Below are 23,503 nucleotides of genomic sequence, written 5' to 3'. Positions count from 1 at the left end.
AAAGCTCGTTTAATTCCTAGTTGAAAGCAGTTGCAGTAGTTTATTTCTATAATTGTGCCCAGAAACACGCGGAGCAAAGGACAGGTATAGCTGCTTTCCGAGTGCGGCCAGGACCAGAGCCCAGCAGAAATTGCATCACCAGCTTCACCTGCACTCAACAACCCTTTTCCCAAAGGTTTCTCAGCCTGCAATTCCATCCCGGCTTCAGCAGCGCTCTCAGGACTCCCTCTGCCGCATCCGCACCTGGGGTGCGCGCCTGCAGCTGGGCTGCGCGCTCGCTTCCAAGGGTTTGGAACTTCCGAAATTTCGAAAAAACCTGTGCTGTTTTATTATGTTTTTCTAAAAGCAGAAACGTCCCGTACAAATAATAAAAAAAAAATAATAAAAAAAACTAAGAAGAAGAAAAGAAAAAAATCCCACAAAACCAAAAGGGCAAATACCCGAAGAGCCGCGGCAGGAGCGCCCTTGCGGCGGCGGCGGAGGGCAGGGCCGCCGGCGGAGCAGCCCCGGCTGGCGGAGCAGCCCCGGCCCGCTCGGGCCGGCCGCGGCCCTGGGCCCGGGGGCGCGGGCAGCGCCTCAGGAGCGGCGCGGGGCAGCACGGCCCTCCCGCACGGGCCGGGCCGTACCACGAGCGCTCGGCCGGGCAGGGGGAGGCGGCCGCGGGCCGGGCGCGGCGCCCGAGCTGCCGCCGGTCCCGCCGCCCCGGGCACTGCGGGGACACCGAGCGGAGCCGCAGCCCCGGCAGACAGCGGCACCCGGGCCTGCCGGCTGCGGGCCGGAGCGGGGCCGTCCCGCGGCGCAGGGCGGGCCCCCCTCCCTGGCGGCGGCCGGGGGAGGGCCGGGCGCCCGGATGTCGATCAAAATGAGCGAGCCCCGGCCCTGCGCCGGCCGCCCGGGCGGGGGGAGCCGCGGCGCGGCGGCGGCCGGCACATGGGGCGGCGCGCTGGGGCGGCGGGGTAGAGCCAGGACAGCTGCGGACGGAGCTCATGGATAGAGAACGCTTGGCAGGATAACCCCGCGATGGCTGCCCAGTCGAGGTACGGCACTGAATAACTTTGGTGGCGCCCGGTGCATCTCGCTGAGGGCTGGGTTTGTGATGCCCTGGCTCCTGCTCGGGCTCCGTTGGCTGTGGGGTTTTACCCCGAGCCCGTGGGTTTTGTCCGAATGTTTTATTCACCGGAGCGCCCGCTCCCTCTTCCCAGCGTAAACTTTCTTCCAGCAGGAAAAGCAAAGTCTTAATTGCTCCCCGGCAAATCTCTCCCAGTCCAACAAGTTAAAAGCTCCTTTAAACTGATTTCCCTCTCCCCCGTGGACTTGTGTGTTTAAAAGCTCTTTGAGATTGGTTCTGTTGTGCCGTGCAGACTTGTCTCTGTTTGTTGGTCTCTGTTCGCCTGCACGCAGGTTTCTGTCATTGCTCACGTCTGAAGGTGGGGAATGGTTTCTGCTCGGCCGGGCTGCAGAGCCGGCTGTGTCTGCTGGGGAGAAAATGGTTTCGGCAGAGGAGCTCGGAAATGAGCGAGGTGCTGCCGGGGAGCGAAATTCGAGCGACAACACCGGTCTTGGCTAGATACATTTTAGCTGTGGTTTTAAAGTAGCAGCATTTTGCCTGCTCTCGGGAGGAGTGGGGGAGTGTCCTGCCTAAAGTAAATTTCACACTCGGCGTGGGGGAGGCAGCTTTTCTTAAGCAGTAGTACTTGATGGAGCAGTGCTATTTAAGGTACCTGTTAAATGCCTTTTAGCGTTTACGATGCCTTAATGGGCATTTCAGAAATGCCAAAGAGAGAAATTCCTTTTTACTCTTTAGTCTCACACCAAACAGCCACCCTGCTCCCCTTTTCTGCAGGCAGGAAAAAAAATATTAAAATGATGGTATATCCAACACATAAGTTTGGCACTCACGGTGCATTTTCACAGTGGTGCTTTTCTGCAGTTTTGAAGCCAAGAGCTGGCTTCCAGTTACAAACTGGAGAAGGACAGAGCCCTGGGCTTTGGGGAAGATTGATTGCTTGGTTAACAGCTGAGCTCTTCTCCAGCTCCCAGCCTACCCTCCCAATGGTGGGAGTATTTTACATAGAGAGTACTTAACAAAAAGGTAAAGATTGAGTTCCTAGCATCTTTTTTCTTCCTTTGTATGATCCCTTTGCATGATTTACTGGCCTGCATTATCGGCGTTGCTGTAATAGGACCGCATGCTGGATGCAGCATAAATCCTAGGGATGCTGGCTGGCCCTGGAGCTTGGCTTGGCTCCAAGGCCAGGGACATGCCTGGTATCTCAGAGGTCGCCCAACCATTCTGCTGGGTGGCAGGAGGCCACGTGAGAGCCGAGTCCCAGCAGTAGCCCCCAGCTTCAGCCAGCTGGCCAAGAGAGGGCAGAGCTGGCACTGGGGCCAGTGAGGCACATCCCTGACCCATAAGGTGAACGGCGCAGAGAATCAAGTGTTACACACTGAGTGGCTCAGAGTGAAGGGAGGAAAATGGTCCACGGGCCGGGACCGTGGGGCTGGATTCTGCAGGGCATGGAAGGACTGTGCCCCACACCTGCCATTTGAGACAGACATGGGGACAGGACACACACCTGCCGTTCTGTACTCCTTCCTTCTCCATCCTGTGTGTTGGCTTTTGCTTTTGTCAGGATGCTGTGAGGTGCTCAAGCTGTAAAACTGCATGAGAGCATTTCAGCACAGCGAGTTCAGAGGCTACACTGTATGCCTGAAGATCTGTATTAAGATCTCTGATTATTGCTTAAGTCATTTAAAGAGAGCAGGAGTGCATATAAGCAGCACAAATAATTCTGTAGGAGAGAGGTTGCATTTGCCAGAGAGGCTGTGGTATTTCTGTTTCAATGGCATAGGTTTGCAGGGGTATCCATCCCATTAAAAAAAACAAAAAAAAAAAAACAAACAAACTGTGTTTTGTGGATGTGTAGAAGCTTTTATTCATCAGTAAAGGATGAATTAATATTCACAATAAATAATTAGAACTCCACTGCACGGGACTGAGAAGCCACATGTCTCCAGAATTCATTTTGCTAAAACGTATCAGAGGGTTTACTCTGCAAGGTAGCTGACAAAGGAAAGGGGTGAGCTTTCTGTGTTTATTTGTGCTTTGCAAAAAATACAGGCAATTTTTGCAAGCTCAGTAAGTTACTGATGAGGTGGTGTGATACCGAGCACAGTAGTGTTTTTTGTTTATCACTCTGTACAAGGCCTTCAGGCACTCCTCCATCTGCTCACGTTTTCTGTTTCTCACATGCTGCTTGCTTTAGCTAGTGAAAGTGATTGGCATAGGGGAGGATGCTTGTTTGGAAACAAGAAAATCCAGCATCCTTTCTTCAGCTTCAGTGCTGTGATCCTTAGCAGCTCACCTAGAGCATTTGGGCTTCACAGTTTTGAAGGGCGGAAGGACAAGGAAAACAAGGTGATGAAACCTGCCTGTTGCTACTCCTTAGCATTTTAAAAACTGTAGTAGTGATACTGCTGAGGAACTGATGTGCTAATGGATGCCACTGTGTTCTTTAAAATCGTGATCTTAAGAAATGGTTACAGGGCGAGTTGGGCATGGTTTGCTTTCAGCTGTTTTAGAATGATCAGCTTCTCCCATTAGCTGGTGAAAGTAGCTTACATCTGGAGCTATTAGGTAGAGAAACCATCCTCCAGTTAACGTTGTTTTGTGTAATAATGTAGGCTTGTGGGGGTTTTTGAAGTTGCTCGCTGAGCCGTAGGTTTGCAGCTGTAGCTTTCTATGCGCTTGCTTCTGGAGTGCACGGGTGATCTGATGCCTGTGGTGTCCCCAGGCAACAGGGCTTGTGTCAGGCTTTTATGGTATATTCAGGAACTTGTGAGCAGAAGCAGATCTGAATAAGGACAAATTTAGTTTCTTGTCAAGTGTGGTGTGATGTTCATCATGTGCCGTTCAGCTGCTCTGGGAATATGGCAGGACCCTTGGGAGGAGTGTGGGACAGGCTGACAGCCCATCTCATTTCTGCTTCTTTCTGTATTAAAGTATCTGCTCTACTGCAGCAAATTGCAAGCTGAGGCTCTTCAGATGAATATCTGCCTCTTCTTTTTAAGATGCAGGCTGCTTTTCTCAGGCTGCTTGTGGTCATTTAAAATTGTCTGTAGGTGCTGTCGATTACATTTATTTACAGCAGGAGGATAAACGAAATACATTGTTGTTTTGGATGCTAAGAATTATGGGTTTTCTTATCTGTAACTTTTCTTTCAGTGTGGTCATGGTTAGCATCATTTTTGATGTGCAGGATGAATGCAATTTTCTAATCTTTGTACATAGGTGGATACAGTACACAGTCAGAGCAACATGAAACCTGAGTGTTGTGCTGTCATCCCTGCTGGGCTCATCTTGCTCTTTCTCCTGAGTCAGCCCTGCAGGGAAGGGTAATGATGGGCAGCAGCCTGGGAAACCCTCTGTTTCCACCCCCTAAAGCCAGGTTGTACCAGCTAAACCCAGAAGAGTCTGGAGAGGAGGCTGTACTGCCCGTTGTAGTAGAGAAACGTGATGCTTTGCAGAAATAATTTGTGGCCTTATCTATACTTAAAACATAATAAATTCTGAAGCTGAAGCTTTTCCCTCAGGAGAGGTGACGTTGAATGATGCAGCTTTAGTTCATTCTGTGTCATTTCACACTTTTCAGGCCAGATGTAAAGACGCTTTTCATATGTTGTTTCATGGGTCCTGTTGATACAGGCAAATGCCGGTATTGGTGATGCTGGATTCCAGTCAGCTGATGGAGGTCAAGAAGGACTATCTTGTGGGAGTTTACTTGTCTACTGAAAGCTAAAATATCCCATGAAATGCTGTTGGTTTTGCTTGCTGCTAGCCCTGCCTTGAAGTAGAAATCTGTTTTCTCCAGAGCCACATGTCTGGATGATCTGTGGCATGTTTTGTGGGCTGCTGGGGATTTCCAGTTTGCAGTACCTAATTACCTGGACTTTCTGAGCATGAGGTTGCTCTAAGGCAGACCTGCAGCTGAAACGCTCACACAGAAGAGAGAGATGCTCACAGGGAAGTGGATTTTTCAAGTTGGTTTGGGTTTTCTTAGCACTGGGTATTCCAATTTGCAATAGGCCATTGAGAACTTTGAAGTACAATTGTCATGACATACTTGAGCTGGTGTACAAGGGAATGTTTCCTCAGGTCATGTAATTTTCCTGTGTCTGAATCTGTTATGAAGAGAGGCCTCACATCTTTTTATGAGAAAACCGTTTGCTAGTACAACTGCAAGATGCAGCACGAAGAGCAGGAAACCAGGTGAGGTGCATAAATTCTCCTCACCACTTTTCTTCTGAGAGGAGCCATAGTGGATGATGCATGAAGCTTTTACATGCCTTTAAAATACAATAGGAGAGGTATCTCCTTAAAGTTATGTGGGAATGCTGCAATGACATTGTTTTCCATGAGATGGAGGGCAGTGAAGTGAGGAGGAGTTCTCCAGAGAGTGCAGGGTATCATCCTAGGGCCTGGGTTTGGTGCTGGGTGGTTGGAGGTGCAGAGGCTGGTTTACTTACCTGGCATGACAAAAGAGTTACTGTAGAGATGCAGGAGCCTCTAAAAAGAGAGAAAGTACTTTTCCTGCTCAATCTTGAACACAGCCTAGAGATTTTCTTTTCCCTGTGGTATGTTATAGTGGAAGATGTACTGGCTGTTTTATGTTTTGCAATTTTGGCTGCTGTAGTTCATCTGTGTCCATGATAAAAAAAGAGTGTGAGGCTGGCTGGGGCAATTATCACTCCCAAACGAGGTGTTACAGTACATTAGATTAAGATAGAGCTGCCTTTCCAGCAGAATCCTTTTGTGGGGAACAGACAAGAGCTGCTGCCTGTGCTAGGAGAAGATTTTCCACAGTTGCCTATTCCTAGACAATTCAGGGAAGAGAAGTTAAATTCTAGTTCAGTACAGCTGATGGAAACTTCCAGCTGTGGAAAGCGGTGAGAGGTAGAATTCTTGCAGCCCATCTTCCCTGCCAGCTGTGGTGGCTGCTCTGTGCAGAGCCAGCCCCCAGATCTTTTACTGCTGACGTGCAGAAGTTGTTGATCACCTTGCATTTCTTTTCCTGCCTTATTCTTGTTTGGGAAGGGGGAGGTGGCAAACGGGGAGAAAGAGCAGGTGTGTGGGCACAAAACTACATTTGAGAAGTTGCTCTGCTCCTGTTAATGCTTCATAATTGTCAAGCTGAGATATCTAGGCACACTTGGCAGCCTGCATCACAAGTGCTTCTTGAAGATATTTGTCTTCTGGATTAGTTTAGGCTTAGGTATTGTTTGTAAAATTGTAATTTTCAGTTGTTCTGAGTGTTTATTGTATAGCAACCTAAAGTTTCCCTTTACTGTTGTTTTTGCACTTTTTTTTGCAAATCTGTCAGGTTAAGAGAAAATAATGTTCCTGCTGTAATCTCTTTAGAGAAAGTTCAGCAAGCAAATTGTTAATGTTTAACTTCAGAGACAACAGTAAAACTCATTTTCAGAACTGCAAGGACCATGGGTTTAATTTTTGTTCTTGTAAACAAAAAAAAAAAGAGCAACAAAATCCAACCATGAAAACTCGTCAAAGAACAACAAACAACAAAAACATCTCTATCACCAGTTCAACCAAAACATGAGTAAGAAGTAGCCCTTTTTAAAAATAGACAAAAGAGAAAACTCTCAAGCATATGGTAGCATTTTTATTCCATACATCTCTACTTCTCAGAATGCCATATAGTGTGTAAGTTGTAATCAGCAAGTGATGTATTCAGCAGTGTATGATCAGCTCCTTCATGGCACAGTGGTGTTTAGCAGGTGGTGTGTGCATGTGAGGTGTGTGTGAGAGCTCCAGTGCACGTGCCTCCTCCCTGAGCTGAGCTGCATTTTGAAATGCAGGTGTCTGCTGGCATCTGAAATGGAAAGGAATTATTAAAATGTGGAGCAGTAAAGGGGTATTTATATCTCTGGAGAACTGGAGATGTGATAAGAAATTGCTTTAGGGCTTTTTGTTCTTCTGCAGTTTGTAAGGTTTTGCTTAAAAAGATATTACTGGGATATTTCATCTTTTCAAGCACAGCTCAGAAACCCTCCCTTGTAACTGGTATGCAGCTATTTCTCAATAACCCTCTCCCCCCCTGAAGGCTATTTTGGAAAAATCATCCTAATCTGAAGGCAGGGAATATACTGGCAGTTTAGAAGTGCTTTGGTGACATGCTTCTCATTTCCCTGTCCCTACAGCCCTCAGCAGAACAAGCTGTTCTAGGAAAAGTTGTTTTCCTGATGTCAATAAGCCTGTGGCGTTGCTGAGAACAGGCTGTCAGTCTAGAGAGCTATTTCTTCATAGCTTAGTAAAGCAGCATGTGCTAACAGAAACAGAGCCTGGTCTGTCCCTCTGTGCTGCAAAGCAAGGAGCTTTTTTAGAAGACTCCCTTAGAATTGCTACTACCTGGAGCCTGCCATGTCTGTCTGTCTGTCACTGCAGGCCTGTTTTAATGTGAAAAGTGCTGGCATAGCTAAAAGGCAACAAATACACTGCAGAGGTGAGATAACTGTGCTGGCCCAAGTGTGAACTGTGTGATACTGGTGAAGAAGCTGCTTTTTCTGGCACATGGTTTCTGGGAGGGTGGCTGTGGGATGGTGGGTGTAAGCTGTGCTGGCCAAAGAGCTCTTTTGGACCACTGTGTCTCCCTTCTTTGCTGAGACCCTGAGCTCCCTTGTAGCAGAGTGCTCAGCTTTATCCAGCAGTTAACTTTTAATTGGTCATTGGTTTGATTTTGGGTTTCTGATTTAACGCATGATATTCTGAAACTTTCATTCTGGTAGCAAGATGAACAAGTGCCTTAATATTTAAAGGTAATGTGATCACTTTGCTGAGGTTTTGGAACACTGTGGGTGATCTTTATCTATTTACAAACCCCAGTCTATTTTACATGGACTGGCTTCAGCAAACTGATAATAGGGTCTCTCTGCTCAGCTGGGTTTATGGCCTTCCATAGAGGGAATGCCTGGTTCTGTGTAATGCACTACAGGGGTAAAAAAGCTGCTGGTCTAGAGTATAAGAAAATTCTCTGTAACCACTCATATTGGGGAGAGAGAAAAATAGGTAAAATAGTGTGCTGTTCTTTGAGAAGGTATAATCTTCTTTTAGAAGCACCATAATAATGAGACCTATTATTCAGAGATGTAGGGTGCTTTTGCCATGGCGTCCTGCAGGAAAAGTTGACTTGTACGATGAGGAATTGAGAACAATAGACCAAAATAACTTCCTAAATTGGCTGACTTGGAAAAATTCAGTAACTTAGTGTTTTACATATGAAAAAAGGATTGGTCATTTAGTGAATTAAGTGGCACAAAGGTTTCCCTTGCAGTTCTCTATTTGTTATAAAAATGAGTTTAGCCTAGGATGGGAGAAGAACATTAGCAGCTTCAGTCTGGAGTTTGCCTCTGAGGATGCCTTTAACTTTTTGCTATTGTTCCCTCCTCCTTCCAAACCGGTTCCAAACTCTTCGTGGGTAGATGGGATGAGTTTAGCCTTGGTTTTGGGTCCAAGTGAGCCAGCCCCAAAGTGGAGTTTCTGTATCTACCTGAGCATGTCACTGATGAGTAGTACTGTTGTTTGGTCCCATGGTGCACTGACAGTGCAGCTCTGCACAAGTAGGATTACAATGGAGTAAAACAGATGGGTGAAATCGTCAGTCTGCAGAAATTGATAACATTAAAACTTGGCTCCCAAGCTGGTTCTTCCATTACTTAAACATGTGAATCAGTCTGGTTCCTAATGATTTGGAAAGGGTGTTTTCTTTCCAAGTCAGTTAAGTAAACTGGATGAACTGCATTACAGTAAATAGGTTTCTCTCATTACACATCCCTGTTTACTGCATGTTTGGAAGGACAGACTGAATTTATGTGTAGGGAACCTATTACTGTTCCTCTTGCAGTATAGACACCTGATGTAGTGTAGCACTGTATTTCACAGCCAGAACCTCCTTTCTATAATCCTTGAATAAATGAAAGCAGTTTGTAATTATTGCATAATCTGGTGATTGCAACCAAAACCTTCTTGGGATCTGGTTTGGCAGCTGTATTGGTGTGTGTTGATGTTGTTTTGCTATTTGAACAACTTGGGAGAGAATTTACTGTGAAAACTGAGAAACCGAGTGTACTAAACCAACCCCATCAAAACGCCCCAAATCAAAGAAAAATAAAACCATACACACACACAGCACATACACACTACAGTCTTGTAGTGCTTGTAAAGCCAGATGCAGTCTGGATTAGTTTTTAAATCTAATGAACATTTAGTTGACATTCTGTCCTTTAGGCTAAACGTTGGCCTAATACAGTGGTTCCAGTTCTTACCTAGAACTGACTTTGGTATCCGTGCTGTACTTAGTTATGAAGAGACACGTATGGAGCTTATGGTGTCTCAGCCAAGGGTGCTGTGTTCAGTACTGTTTCCACTCGGCTCCCTTAACAGTGCTTATTCCTGTAACTTTCTGATTAGGCAGTCATTTGTGCTAGTTGAAACAGTAGAAAGTCGGAGAAAAGGTCTTATTTTCAGCTATAGTGGGAGAAAACATCGAAATGATGTTTCAAAATATTCCCCCACATCCCCTGGAAAAAGTCTGATAGAAATATAATATAAAAGAAGGTATTGTGAAGAAAAGTCTCTTCTTTCTGTATCCCAACCCCATCTTCTGGGTAATTTCTTCACTTCCCTGTTCCTTTGTGCATCGATTAAATATCAAGTTAATGGTTTCCTTTGTAAAAATTGCTTCCTTGAAAATGGGCCATCCTCTTCCCTCGCAGCCTAATGACAGAAAAGTACAGATGATATTGATATAAGCTGTGTTTACTTGAATGTAACAACTTGAAAGGCTGTTTGTGTACAGTAATCTGCCAAGTGAATAATGATTTGGTTTTACTTGTTCAATAGTTCTTTCTTTCCCCTAGAGAGGGGGAGGTCTGAACAACGAGTAGCAGTTTGCTGAGGTTAATAAGATGCATTTAAAAGGTCTTTAATTAAGCCATGCAGTTTTCTTAGAAGGCCCTTGAACTATTCTTTCACCCCTTCCTCTTCTGTTTTGCGTGGGTGAGTGCAAATAAGATGGGAGTGCAAGGGAGCTGCAGGCACTGACTAGATACAGATCTAGGATCCTGCTTACACCCAGAGAAGTCTCAATGGAAAGTAGGAAACCAGAGGAGGATTGAATGGTTTGTGTGAGTTCAGCTGGCCAAGGGTGTGCTGAAAGCTGAGGCAGTGGTGAGAACTGACATGCCAGGGCTCAGCAGGCTGAACACACAAGGTGTTGTTACAGCTGCTGCTCCAAATTTTATACCAATAAAATATAGAAGAAAAGAAATTCTCTGGGTTTTTCTACGCTGTCCTCATTAGGGGCCAAATCGTAGCCTTCAGCTTGCACACTGGGTTCCAGCTGGTCTACCCCTGCTGTAGATTTTGAGAGGCTTAAACTCTGTATTATAAAGCAATGTTGTACTTTAGTGAAAAGAGGAATTTATGACAGTATCTAATTTTCTAGTTTCCTTTGGCTTTTAAGTTTTCAAGTCCATTTCAAAAGAGTGTTTCTGGTAAAGAGCTTTGCTTCAGCTAGCGCTCAAAAAGATTTCTTGACCTGGAGCTTTTACGGAGAATGGGTTTTGCATGTGTATAAGTGAGTGCTCAAAATGGATTCCTGATTCACAGCTTGAAACTGAGGAATGACAGAAAAAGAGATGTAGAAAAGTGAGGGATATTAACCTTAAAATTTCCTGTGTTCTTTCTCTGTTGTATGCATTACTACAAGCACCACTTTTCTAAGCAGGGCTATTAAGTGAAAAAGTGGAGAGTTAAGGCACAATTTGCTATTTAGGAAGGATTCTAAGAGCTGTTCTGAGGATTGATAAAAGTTTCAAGAGAAATAGAAAAATGCATAAATAGTGAGCCTCTCTCCTTACTCCCTTTTTTCAAGGGGCTTCCAGAAATACTTATGGCAAGTTTTGCTTTGCAGAATTTTACTGTTTTGCAGCCCGTGTTTATCACAGCAGTAACCAAGCAATTGGGCAAGACAGAAAAGTTACCAAATGTGTTAAAAAGTGTGTGGAGAGTGTTATCCTGTGGTTCCAAATTACTGTGATCAACTTGCATTTTCTTGAAAATACCTAGCTTTCTACAAATGACTTGGCTGGATGTTACCTGGGTTATGAGAGGTGTTAGCTGCTGTTGGGGGTGTTACTCACTCTGTTTGTGGATGTTTCATTAATGAATTTCGGGGCCAGCGAGGGAGTACAGAGAGATGAAGCAATCCTGAGTCAGCGCATCCCTGTGATGAAGCAGGAAGCTCTCTGCTTGGGTCGAGATTGTTCAAGGGGCTTTTTGTGCTTGGCACTGGATGTATCTCTGGGCAGACTGTCAGGGGGTGAGGAAAAGTCCAGCAGCCTGCATGTAAATGTAAATGTAAAGCCATCTTCAGGAGCCCGGTGCAGTGGTTACTGTAGGACATTGCTCTGTCCCTCGGTGAGCAAAGCGCCTCCTGCCTCATCCTGAGGGCAGGGAGTGAGCATTGTTGGGAACGTGTGTGGGAGGGCAGGGGTGAGGAACCCCAGGGAGAGGCAGTGCTGATTCATTCTCTTCCAAGTCTATTGCCACCATGGTGTTGAGGACAGAAACTCATTGGATGTTGCCATGAAAATACTTGTAAGGGCAGAGGCTTGGAAGGGCGTTATCAGAGAAGGTGATTTATTCCCTGGAAGGTGCCCTGAGTCATCACTGCGTGGACAGAGTGCTGGATATGCCTGGTGAAACTCCTCCTGTGTATTTCTGTGGCACTTTGGTGTGATTTTCCAGCCTTGGTCACCAGCTTGGGGTGCAATCACCACAGTCATTGCCTGGGCAGATGTGACTTCCTTTGTCAGATCTTGCTCCTTGAAGAGGTGATCAATTTTTATGGAATTAGAACCTCCTTGACATTTTTTGCTCTACTCTTAGAGGTACAAGAAATAATGCTGTGTTCACAGAGGAATGCACCCACTCACTGGCCAGTGACTCTTCCCCAGTTTCACACAATCTCTTGGCAGCAGTTGCTCCCCCAGTTGCTTATGCCACACTGGCCCATCTGCAGTCGTCTGTCCTGTCCTGTCTCTGGTTTTGGGATCCTGCCTCAGAGGAGGGTCTCTGTGCACCCATGAGCACCTCCTGCCCATCCTGAGCTGCTTCACTGGGGCTCTGCCTGACAGGCATCAGCTCATGAGGCTCCTGCTGTTGAATTAAGTTGTTTGCTCAATTGTTTAACAAAGTGCTTTTAATGGAAACATAAAACCGGATAGAAATACAAAGCCTAATGGAATAATCTCTTAATTGCAGTGCTGTAAATGACTATTCAGCACATGATTACTGTACTTCCAGGGGGAACAGCAGGAGGAAAGAATATTGAATGAAAGACACTAAACACCTCAGCTGCTAAGAATGATGATTTATTGCCAATCTGAGCATCGGGCTAAGCAGGGCAAATAAACTGACAATAGTAAGTGCTTTTGGAGGTAGAAATTGCCTCATTCAGGGTATTCACTGTGTGCAACACGTAAATTCTACCAGGATAAAAGCACAAAGAGTGATTAATTAATAGTGGCGAGATACTCATGCATGCAGTGTCCTTAGGCAACCCAGAAAAAGTATTAATCAGCACATTGCCCAATTATTGGCAGATAACGCCTAGTATGTAGTAGTTTGCTATTTCAGCTGGAAAATGCATTGTCCCTCTGCCTCCCTGTAAAAATCATGGGGTTTGCTGTGTTATGTGCTTCACAAAAAATACCTCATGTTTTTAAGCAGTCGAGGAGATGTGCTAAGAGGCACATTGACACTGTCGTTTTTTGGTATTGCTGCAAGCCTTTCAAGATACATTAGTCCTTAGAGAAACTGTGTCCATCCTTCAGATATCTCACCTGGGCTAGGCAGCAGCAGGTGAAGGAGCTGTTAGCTGGGTATTGAGCTGGCTGTTGATTTGTTGTAGAGCTGTGTGCTCTCCAGAACAGGACATGGTTAGCAGGGAACATGTTCTCCAGGGGCACATGCTCAGGGAGGCAAGGTAAGTGCTTTGGATGATTCCCACCAGCACTCCCTTCCCAAGATTTAGTGCCTGGATTCCTGGTGCTGCCTGACTTCACCTGCGTGCAGAAGCCCCTGCACTGCTCAAGCCTTTCTTGGCACGTCTGGGACATGCTCCTGCCTGGTGCACACAGATGCAGACCCAGCAGCAGGCCAGCAGCAGGCAGCTCAGAGATTTCCAGTGTTTGCAGTGGCCTTGGCACTGCCAAAGCCGTGCTGCTGTCCCGTGGGAACGGGAGCTGCCTGTTGCTTTAGGTCCGAGCCAGAGGGTGATGTTCCCACTGCCTGCACGCAAGTGTGGCTAATGATGGTGGAGCTGGGCAGTTTCTCAGCCTGCTTCCAGTACCAAGGGAAAATAGGTGCTTTTTGAACAGAGGTGCAGATGATATGATGAAAATGTGGTGTTTGTTTTGTTTTTGTTTTTAATTGGAAAATCAGAAAGATGTTGAATAATTGTGTACGGAATTGCAAGGGTAAAGTATTTGTATCCATTTTGTTATTATTCTTTAAGGGGATAGCTTTTTGTAGTTGCTGAAAGTAACAGCTTGTGTAAATATTCTTAAAAAGCAGGAAAAAGGAAAGATAAGATACTTCAGAGTGTATTTTGGAGAGGTATATGCTTTGCAGTGTGCATTAGGCATGCATCAGTACCTGCCTAATGCACCCTGTCATGGATTATTGCTCTCGCTTAGATTGAACACTTGCCAAGTTCTTTTGGAATGACAATGAGATGCTTTGTTCAGGCTGACGATTCGATTGCAGTTTGAAACTCCAGCACAGAGAGGTAGTTGGCTACAGAGCATGTGCACCTCTTAATAAAATTGAAAAACAGATGAAAACCATAGGAAAGTTAGCAGGCTCTTCTGTGTATAGATTAAAAAAAATTTAGAAAATACTTCTTGAATAACTAGAGTCTGGCAGGGAATGCAGGAAAGGTTTTTAAATAGGCCTTTCAGCATATAAACAGATATTTTCAACAAACATTGCTAATCTTGTTATGCTTCTACGTAGTCCTTGCTATGCAGATAAGACTTGTCCAACCTGTTACTTGGTACATACTGTTATGTAAGGGAAAAACTCAAAAGGATAGCAAACTTTCTTTCATGCATGATGTATTTGCTGCTAATTCCTATGAAAGTATGAAAGAATTAGTCTCTGTCATATTTTTAATTTTTTCTTAATCTCAATTTAGTTACAGTACTATCCTCTTCTTAGCATATTGTATTTGATTTGCTCAGTTGTTTGGGAAGGATTTACAGTGAGAGTGTTTGACAAAAAATGTTATAAAGTTCCTCTTGTGTTTAATAGGTTGCAGGAAATTAAAGATTCAGGAGGCAGAGTTGCACATATCCATATTTCTGAGACAGTTTCAAATGCTCATCTTTGCAGGTCTTGCTTTTGATATGCCTCACAGCAAATTAAACCACTGATAGCATTTGATGTGGAGTTAATTCTTTGAACAGCTTCAGGTTTGCAGTCAGGAAAGGAGCAAATTCTCAGGCTGCTGTTGCATTTTACACGCTGGGCTTTGAGCTGCACTGAGCTGTCAGCTGCAGGAGCCTGTGCTGGCCCTCAGCTGGGATGGCCACAGAGGGAAGAAAGGAGGACCCTTCAGACTGTGCAGCAAATCTGAGGTGAAAGGCTCTTGGGCTCTGCAGAGTCTCACTGCCAGCCCTGCAAGCTGTCTGGCAGCATTTACAGCAAGCTGGATGAAGTCAGGGTCATTGAAAAATGGGAGCTTGGGGATGGCTGAAGGGAACCAAGCTAAGCTGAGATGTGTGTGAAGTGAGAATATAGCTTTATGTGTTTGTTGTGGTACCTGTGGACTGCATGGCAGAATAATTAATGGAACAGGAGCTGCTTGGCTGAGTATGGACACGGACAGAGGTTAGCAGGCTCCTGGGGAAAAACCAGTGACATGTTCACTTGGCCAGATGTGCAGGGATGGTTAGCTGTGTGAGAAGTGTTGTGTGAGAAGGGATTTAAATGCACCACCCCCATGAAGAAGCTGCTCACTAAACATTTTGGGTTTTCTTCTACTAGCTATGTATCTTCTTGAAATTATTTTTTTACTGTAGTGGAGAACAATAATGTTGGGGGGTTTAGTGGCATTTAGGACATTCTATAAAATCAATGAACAAAAGGCATATCCACTTCAGTAATTTTAATATAGTCCTAAAATAGAAAATTTACTGCATTTGACTTCCTGCACGTGCAGTAAGCATTTCAGTAGCCTCTCAAAGAACTAAGGTAGAAAAATAGATTGTAAGACTTGAATCTTTAACTTACAAAATTACTTCACGTGAAAAGTTAAACTTTGGTTTTCTGAAATTTAACAGCTGATATCACCTGGATTGTTATTTTTCTTTTTTCACATTGCTGTAACTTGCTTTTTATCTTAAGGCTTTTTAAGTGAGAGTTCTTTCAAAGGCTTATCATTTTTATGAGGTTGCTGGAGAAACTGTAACTGGGTTGAAGGAGATCATTGGGCTTTGCTTGACTGAGTACTTCTGTGCTACATCAGGAATGAAATGTTTGGATATTGGGTGGGAGGAAACAGTAGGTGTAAGCAAGCATGGTTTTAATTTCCTATAACCACTAAGGTCGAAATGTGTGTGAATCAAAATGTTGCAATTGTGTGAAAAAATAAATTAAAATAGGTCTAGGAAATTAATATTAAAGGTAAAGATGCTTTTTTTTGATCTCCTAATTATTTAGCTCCCTTTCAAATAGTACTAGTTTGCAACAGCCTTTTTACCTAATCTCTCATGATTTACCAGTGAAGACTTTGTTTTAGAGCATACTTTAAAGAAGTAGAAACCTGATTTCATTTTGACTTTCTCCTTTTTATGTATTACTACTGCAGACACACAGTTCTCTTGCTGCCTTTAAACCTATTGATTTTAGTGAACAATAAGAACAGCACGAAAGGTATTTCAAGGCAAAAGCAAATTAACGGGTAGGATAGGTTTTATGTAAGGTAGAGTGTAGGTTGTACACTATGCATTTTCCCAGGCAGGCCTACAACAGTTCATCCCAGGTGCTGGATTTCTGCCATTGAGATGAGGAATTCAGAGGCAGATGGGTACAGTGGGAGATTCCATGCACCACTTCAGTGAAGAAAGCCTTTAGACTGCTCGAGCAGTAACCACTGGTAACCACTTCTGACTATTCAGGTATGCCTTGTCAGTGTTAGAGACGGTGATACTTTGCTAGTGGTGGGTGAGTTAATAAAATATCACCGTCCTGCCTCTGTGTTTCCACTGGGGAACACCTTCTCCCTGTGCTGGGCGGTTGTGCACGCATGTATGTGCTCTGAAAGGGCTGCTGCTCCCCACGTGGTGGTTACCCTGCTCCTGTGCTAATGCAGCTAATTTAAACAGCCCTGCCAGAAAGATTTGGCTTAGAGATAACAGCTGAGGCCAGGCACTGAAGTGCAGAGTGCTGGAGGACCTGGCCAGGCTTAACAAAACTTGAGATTTGGCACTCTTCCACTGATTTTACTTCAGTCACATAACTTTCCTGAGCTGAGGTTTGTAAGACAATGAGTTAAATTTGTTTATGTCTCAGCTGACTTAAACAATCGCATGATGTTTCTTATTGTAAGTGACATGTAGATAATCAAGAGGAAGAAACACTGTGGGAGGGAATAATGCTGCAGGGCAGTCCATTCCCAAGCAATGAGAGGTTAATCCTGGTGGAGAGAAGAACATGTCAAGCTGAGTCTCTAATGGGTCTACTCACCTTAATTTTTCTTGCTGCCTGCCTACTACCTGAACACTGACTTAATCCAAATTGCCACTGTGCTGCTCTGACATGGCCACGTGTGAATTCAAGTCTGCATGCCCAGTTGATGGCAGTTGCCAAGAGCTTTACCTCTGTTTTCATAAAGGGAAAAATCCAGCTCGCAGCAAGCTCCAGGTGCTGCAGAGGCAGGGAAGGTGCTGCTGGAACAGCTGCTGCAACAGCGGCTGGGGCACAGGGCTGGTGACCCTGCTGTGCCAGCATCCCTGTGCTTGCCCTGTGGCAAGTCAGGAATAGTGCCAGGTTGCGTTTTGTGGATGAGAGACTTCATGACTGCAGCTGACTTTTAAATCCATAAAAATGGGAAAAGGTCACTTCTGAGACAATCGTGGGTGAGTCAAAGTCCCCTCTCTGTTGGAGCAGGATCTGCTCAGTAGGGAATGCAGCTTCTCCATAGAAGCGGATTCTCAGACAAAGCCAGGATGTAGCTCGCTGTCAGGGGCATCTGGGTGTACCAGCTGAGCCTGACCAGATTGGCCCTGGGTCTGAGAGCTCTCCCTGGGAGGAGGCACTTGGGCTGCTTGGAAATGTTTGCTCAGCTGTGCAACAGAGCAGTGTAGATGAGTTAGAGGCAAACTGAAGCCTCCCATTTTGATACAGAGAGTGAAGTTTAGAATAACTTATTTTTCACTGTCACTTCTGCAAAGTAAACCCATTTGGGCAACTCTCTTATCTGTATCCTGACAAAGCTAACTTTTTGATGCTTGCTGATGAAGTGAGAAGGGACATGGATGGGCTCCTCTTGCCTGCAAAAGCTGCTCACATGGAAGCTCAGTCTTGTCATGGTTGTGTCTCTGCAATCAAGGCTGCCTGGTGTTGCAGCTACGAGAGGGCTCTTAAAATATGGAGAACTCGTCCTGGACTCAGGTCCCATCAGGAAGGCTGCCCTTCTTGAGCCGCTCCATTAGCCAAGGCGCCAGCAGCTTTGATTGACTCTTTCTTTCATACCCAGTCACTGAAATAGCACTTGAGTTGCAGATCTTGACTCACCTACCCACAAAGACACGCATGCCTTCGGGGCTGAATGGCAGTCAGACCACTCACGTGGCTGGGGGAAATCCTGGGATGTGTGCCTGAGACTGCCATGTACAGAACGCCTTGCAGAGGCGAAGTGGTCAGGGTTTTTCATTGCACATACCCGGTGATTTAAATTTTTCACATTTCCTGCTTTGCCTGCCACATCCAGAACAAACAAAGCCTTAAATTCATCAGCTCCTTGTCTGCTTTCCTTGTAATTACACTTCACACAATCACACCTTCTTAAAAGCCCTCCTAGTATATTTGCATTTAGATGGAGAATGACAGCTTTCCGTGTTCCCCGTCTAACTTATAATTAACACCTTTTCTGTTCTATTAACGTCACCTCCATGGGGAGAGGCTGAAAGCCTGGGTTACTTCAGAGACTTCATTTCTGCAGCATCACAAGTGCAGATGCTGCCTCTTGGTTTGTTCAGGTCTTCGGCTGTGGCACCATAATTTCGTGCTTTGTAATTGTCACGTTTTTCCAGATTTCTTCTGTTGCTGTTGCATGTGGCAGTTTAAAACTAAAGAATAGTTAGATTTTAAACATTTCAGGGTGCGAGGGAATGTCCAAGTCATAAACGTTTCACTTGTTTGCCTTTCTTGAGTAGGCACAAAAGAGGTTGTAGTGTCATTTATTTGCATCTTTTGACAAATCTGCTTTTTCCTCTTTTGAGACTTCAGTTGGTTTGTGGACCACAGGCTGAAAAATCTTGGGAGTGTGTTTTTAAGTGCATAGCCATTTGCACTGAGGTTTAGGCTCAGTCTATGAAGGATCTGTCATGTTTGAAGAACATCTGAGAGTTCCCAGTTCCTGCTAAAGTCTCTGGGCGCTGCAGGGGCTCAGTTCTTTAGGAAAAGATCAGGCTTACTCCTGGGAACTGCTTGATGATCAAAGGCCTATTGATGCTGAAAGGAAGCAAAAGCCTTTTAATGGCTGAGTAATGAATATAATTTTAAACTTGGCAACAGTGGGAGGAAACAAATAAGTAAGAATTTGAACCCAAAGATTGCCATAAGAGACGCTGAGTGAGAAGATGATTAATGTTACAAAAGTAGAACTGCTTTTTTTTTTCTGGCAAAAGCCAACTTAGCTTATACTTAAGCAAAGTGGCAGTTCCCTTCTGCCACAACAGAAGGATGTTACAACATCCCAACCTTCTCTGCTTCATTTTTTTTTCTTTTTGTGTAACCTGGAGGGCTCTGTATTTAAAACATTAAAAGAGGTGTATTCAGGATCATTTTTCCATATGCTTTGAAGGAAGGTTGCAGCAGTGCTGCATTTTCTTGGAACAGTTTTTCTGTTCAGAAATATTTGAGATGAGGTTTTTTACAGTCATTGTAGATAAACAGGTGGGCTGTGAGGCTGTGATCTCTTGCTCAGTGGGTCTGATGCCCCTGTCATACAGTCAGTAAACGGGGCTAAATAGATGAGATGAGTTGAAGGAGCTAGAGGAAGCAAAATCTTGAAAAGCTAATTCCAATTCTAATTCCGATCACTTCAGTGTGAAGATATGTATTTTTGGGAAGCATGTACCAAAGCTGATTGATGATGATGCAGAAAATTATTGACTAACTGTACTATCTGTTGTACTTCTGCCCTATGTTTTTCTCTTATCACTTGTGTATGTTCAAACTGTGTATTTTCTGAGAAACAGTGTTTGATTTGAAACAGAACTTAAAAAATTCAGCAAGTCACAACTTGTCAATGTTTCCATAAAGGAAAGGAAGCAAAGGTTGGGATGAGGAGTTTTTGATGCTGTTTGGTATTAACTGTAGTGCTGTCCTTTCATCTGCTTGTGTTGCAGTCACTGTCAGGCTGTGTAGATGATACCAGTGTGAGAGCTGAGCTCAGCTGTGATGCTCAGGAACTTTCTGTGCCATGCCTTTATCCACGTTTCTTTTCAAGCTGATGGGCTGATGAATGAAACTGAATATTTAATCTTTGCAGATGTGATCTTATAAATTGATGGTAGTTCTTCTGTGCAGATTTTAATAGGAGCAGAGCCAGCGTGCTGCAGCAAGGCTGTTGTGATGCATCTTTGTGATCTCTGTTTAATTCTTTTGGGGGATGATGTGTCTTGCCTTGAGCAAAAATATGTCTCTCAGCCATCATCAGCAGTTTCTCACCTTAGAAAAAGACTCAATTTTAATGACAAAAGAGCTTCAATAAATTTGTACTTTCCTGCAGTTGTACTAAAATGAAATGTTGTGTCTCTGTTTCAGAGGAAGAGGCTCTGCTTGTTGAGAGGGAAGTGAATGTTTTCTTTATGTTTGCTTTTTAGACTTTCTCCACCTCTCTTCCTTGCTCCTGGATAATTCCATTTGGGAGCCATCACTAGATCTTATGACAATTAAAGCTGATTTTTATTTTCATTTTCATTTGGAGAACACATGGGACAGAAGAGACAGAATGTCTTCCTACACCAGTCTATTTTTTGAAAATGTTGTCATGGTCTGGATTGTCACATATCAGCATTTGAACCTATGTAGTAAGGGTTGGCATGTCACTGAGTGCAGCTTCAGAGCACGTTGGTATTTTATGGCTTCTGTTACAGACCCAAGTGTGGATGAAGTTGTGGGTCAGGGTGTGTGCTCTGCTGAACTTCCTGAACCAAATCCGTAGTGCAGTGCCTCACCTTGGGCTTCTTTGAGCCTACCAGAATTCTGCTGTTTCAGTCTGTATCAAGGCACAATTTGGGCTTTTTTGTGGGGGTGATTTGTGCATGTATTCCCCAACTCCCGGGCCCCTGTGTGCTTGGTGCCAAGCTCGAGGTCCAGTTTCACAAAGCATTTCCACAAACAAGTAAGGAAGAGCTTGGGGGTGGTTTTGAGGTTTGTCTTGAGTTCTCATTCTAGGAAAATCTCAAAGCTGCGAGTGTGCAGAGGTTGCTGAAGAGCAGGAGTTGGGGTTCTCCCCACAGCTGGGCAGCGGCAGGGCCAGGGCTGCAGGGGCAGGAGGGAGCCGTGCCGGAGCCCGGCAGACGGCGTCTCCGCACGGCTTTCCTTGCTGGCGCCTGGCAGGACGTGGAGACCTCCTCTCCTCTTGGCACGGGGCCACGCAGGGCCTGAGCTGGCCGTGCTTCTTAGAGCCTTTCTGCCTGCCTTCCTGACTCTTGACCTTAGGGAAGTGCCGTGTGAGTTACAGCATAGCCCAGGTTTTCAAAGGGTTTTTATGACACCTATAGATAAAATAGAATTGGAAGGGGTTTTAGCTCTTATCTTCAGGTAGTTTAAGGTCTTGTCTGCAGCTTAGAGAAGGAAGGCTGCTGCTTTCAATGGCATTATTAAATAAGTAGCTACTTAGTGTTTTTTCCCCTTTATCCTTCTGCTTTTGAAACGGTAGCTCTTTCTGTTCAATGAAGTTGGAGGAAAACTCGGAATGAAAATCTCATTGACCCAATACAGACAAGGGGGCAGAGGGTGGATGGCGATCCGGAGCAGCAAAGGGGAGGGGAATGACCCTTGGCCTGGAAGCAGGGCTGTGCATGGCCAGCACGTCCACTGCACCCTGGCAGGGTGTGAAGATTGGCCTCACTGAGCACTGCCCTGCATTCCGTATGTGTGTGAGCACCCGTGGGCGCTGGGGTGTTCCCGAGCAGCACCTTTGTCTCCTCTTAAACCTGCAGGAGCTGGCACTGTGGCAAATAGGAGGCGTCCCTGCCCTTCCCCTCTGCCCCCCCTCCACACTCTTTAGAAAGAATTTATTGCTGGGAAGAGAGCTTGGGGTCAAGGAAGGTTCAGGGAAAGAAAAGGCCTTTAGAGGTTCTACAGCTGCTGTCTTTGCAGCAAGCAGCACGTAAGTTCTTTTACATTCAGTGTCGGGGTGCCTATAGGAAACATAGCTACTTCTCAGCATAAATATTATTGGTGTGAGAGACTCAAGTGGTTTAGGGTTTTCCTTGTATTTGAACATGATCAGAACCTCTGAGCAAAACAACTTTATTACTCTGAGTTTGGGTGCTTGCCCAGCCTAGAAATAGAAGGACATCCGTAATCCACATGGATGTAAGCACAGTGTTTTAGTAAAAAGCAATTTTCAGGGTCATAATACGTGGCTTGCCTTTTTGTGAAACACATTCACTTAAAAAATAATTTACCAGCATACAATTTCAGATACTAGATATAGCCAAGATTGCTTCTAGTTTGCCTTATAATTTTTCCTAAGTTTTTGTGTTTTGCTGTTGGTGTTTCCCACACCTGACTGCACAAAGCTTTTCTGGCGCACGCAGTGCAACTGCCCAGCTAATTGCTTATAGATAGGAAATTGATGACATGCAAAATGACATCAGATGCACAGGGGAGATGGTTCTATCATACAGTTTATTACAGAAGGATTGTGTGTATTTACTGGAGCAGTGGTCTGTGATTGCTGCTTTCTTCTTTTTTCTTTTATGAGCATTTAAAATTGTTTGCAGGAGTAGGGTACATATATATTACTGGACACTTGTGTTTTGCTATATTTGGAAATGGTTCAGTACTGGCAAAGTTGGAAACTATGCTAAATGTGCACTGTCTAACCCCTGCATATATTTTTCTGCCTTAGTGGTACAAGTACATCCTTACTGCAGTTCCATATAAAGAAATTTGCCATGTGTCAACAACATTTTTCAGAGCTCCCATTGAGTCAGGAAGCCCTTTCTGCAGCAGTCAGACCTCTTGGTTAACTGCTACAGCAAAGGCAGTCCTCTGCCTCTCCTCTAGGCATGATTAAACTTTCAGTAGGTGACTATTGTTATAGTATTTGGGAAGATGTTACTGGTGGGGAGAACAAGGCTCTTCCCTTGCAAAGTGGACACCTGAGAATTTGTGAGTATGAAGAAGAATATAGGAATTGTACGTATACAGTAGACTGTGCAGTAGAGTAGCAATAGGACAGGAGAGAGATGCCTGCATGCTTTTCCTTCCCCAAGGTCTGTAAAGATTAGAGCAGGAGATTCCCTTGTTTTGCAGTAGAATTTCACAGGCAAGGTATAGTTTGAAGGATCTGGCTTTCCGTGAAGTCTTTCTGCTGTGCATGTGACACAGGTTTATTGGTGCTTTGGTGTGGGGCTCCTAGAGTTGAGTGCATGCAGATGTGGTTGAGGAGGAGCAGGGGAATTTGACCTGGTGTTTTTTGAGTTCCTGAGACCTTACTAAATATGTTTGTGTGATTGCTTTAAATGCTGCTACAGGGGTTTCCTGGTGAGCAGTTTTCAAGCCTGTTTATTGCCAAATAGCATTGCCTTGTTTTTTGCCGAGTAGTCAAAGTTCATTCTTTGAAAGTGGCAACACCTTCAAAATAATGGATTTTCTTTTACTCCTGGGTGAAGAGGTGGGGTGGAAGTCTGAAGAGCAAGAATGGTAGTTTTTCACACTTATTGTTGTAAATGGATTTGCCAGCTGGTGTGCTTGTCACCCCCACTGACTGCTCCTCAATTTGTTTCACAATGAAATGGATGGATAGCTTTTTCCTTCCCACTGTTCTTGAAGGATGGTATCAGGAGTAGAAATCACTGAGAAGTATGCATGTACCTTGTGTGCCACATTACTGTATTGTGCAGCAAATTCTTGGTGTAACCGATTTGTCAGCTGTAACCATCCCGTGGATTTCCA

General features: G+C 44.7%; 1 protein-coding gene across 2 annotated transcripts in view; it reads left to right on the top strand.

Moving 5' to 3' along the window:
* The first annotated feature begins 857 nt into the window (after positions 1-857).
* The window catches only part of AFF1 (ALF transcription elongation factor 1), a 67,344-nt gene continuing 44,698 nt past the window's right edge, over positions 858-23,503 (top strand). Inside the window, exon 1 of one of the 2 annotated variants that reach the window (XM_056489540.1) lies at positions 858-1,037. In XM_056489540.1, coding sequence (XP_056345515.1) covers positions 1,021-1,037 — 17 coding nt within the window. In that variant the 5' untranslated portion in view covers positions 858-1,020. The remainder of the gene's footprint in view (positions 1,038-23,503) is intronic. The other variant, XM_056489539.1, reaches the window with a different exon arrangement.

This window comes from Oenanthe melanoleuca, chromosome 4 (genome assembly GCF_029582105.1).
Source record: "Oenanthe melanoleuca isolate GR-GAL-2019-014 chromosome 4, OMel1.0, whole genome shotgun sequence".
NCBI classification, from domain to species: Eukaryota; Metazoa; Chordata; class Aves; order Passeriformes; family Muscicapidae; genus Oenanthe; species Oenanthe melanoleuca.
Note: the sequence above shows the minus strand (reverse complement) of the source record. Positions and strands in the feature narration are given on the sequence as shown.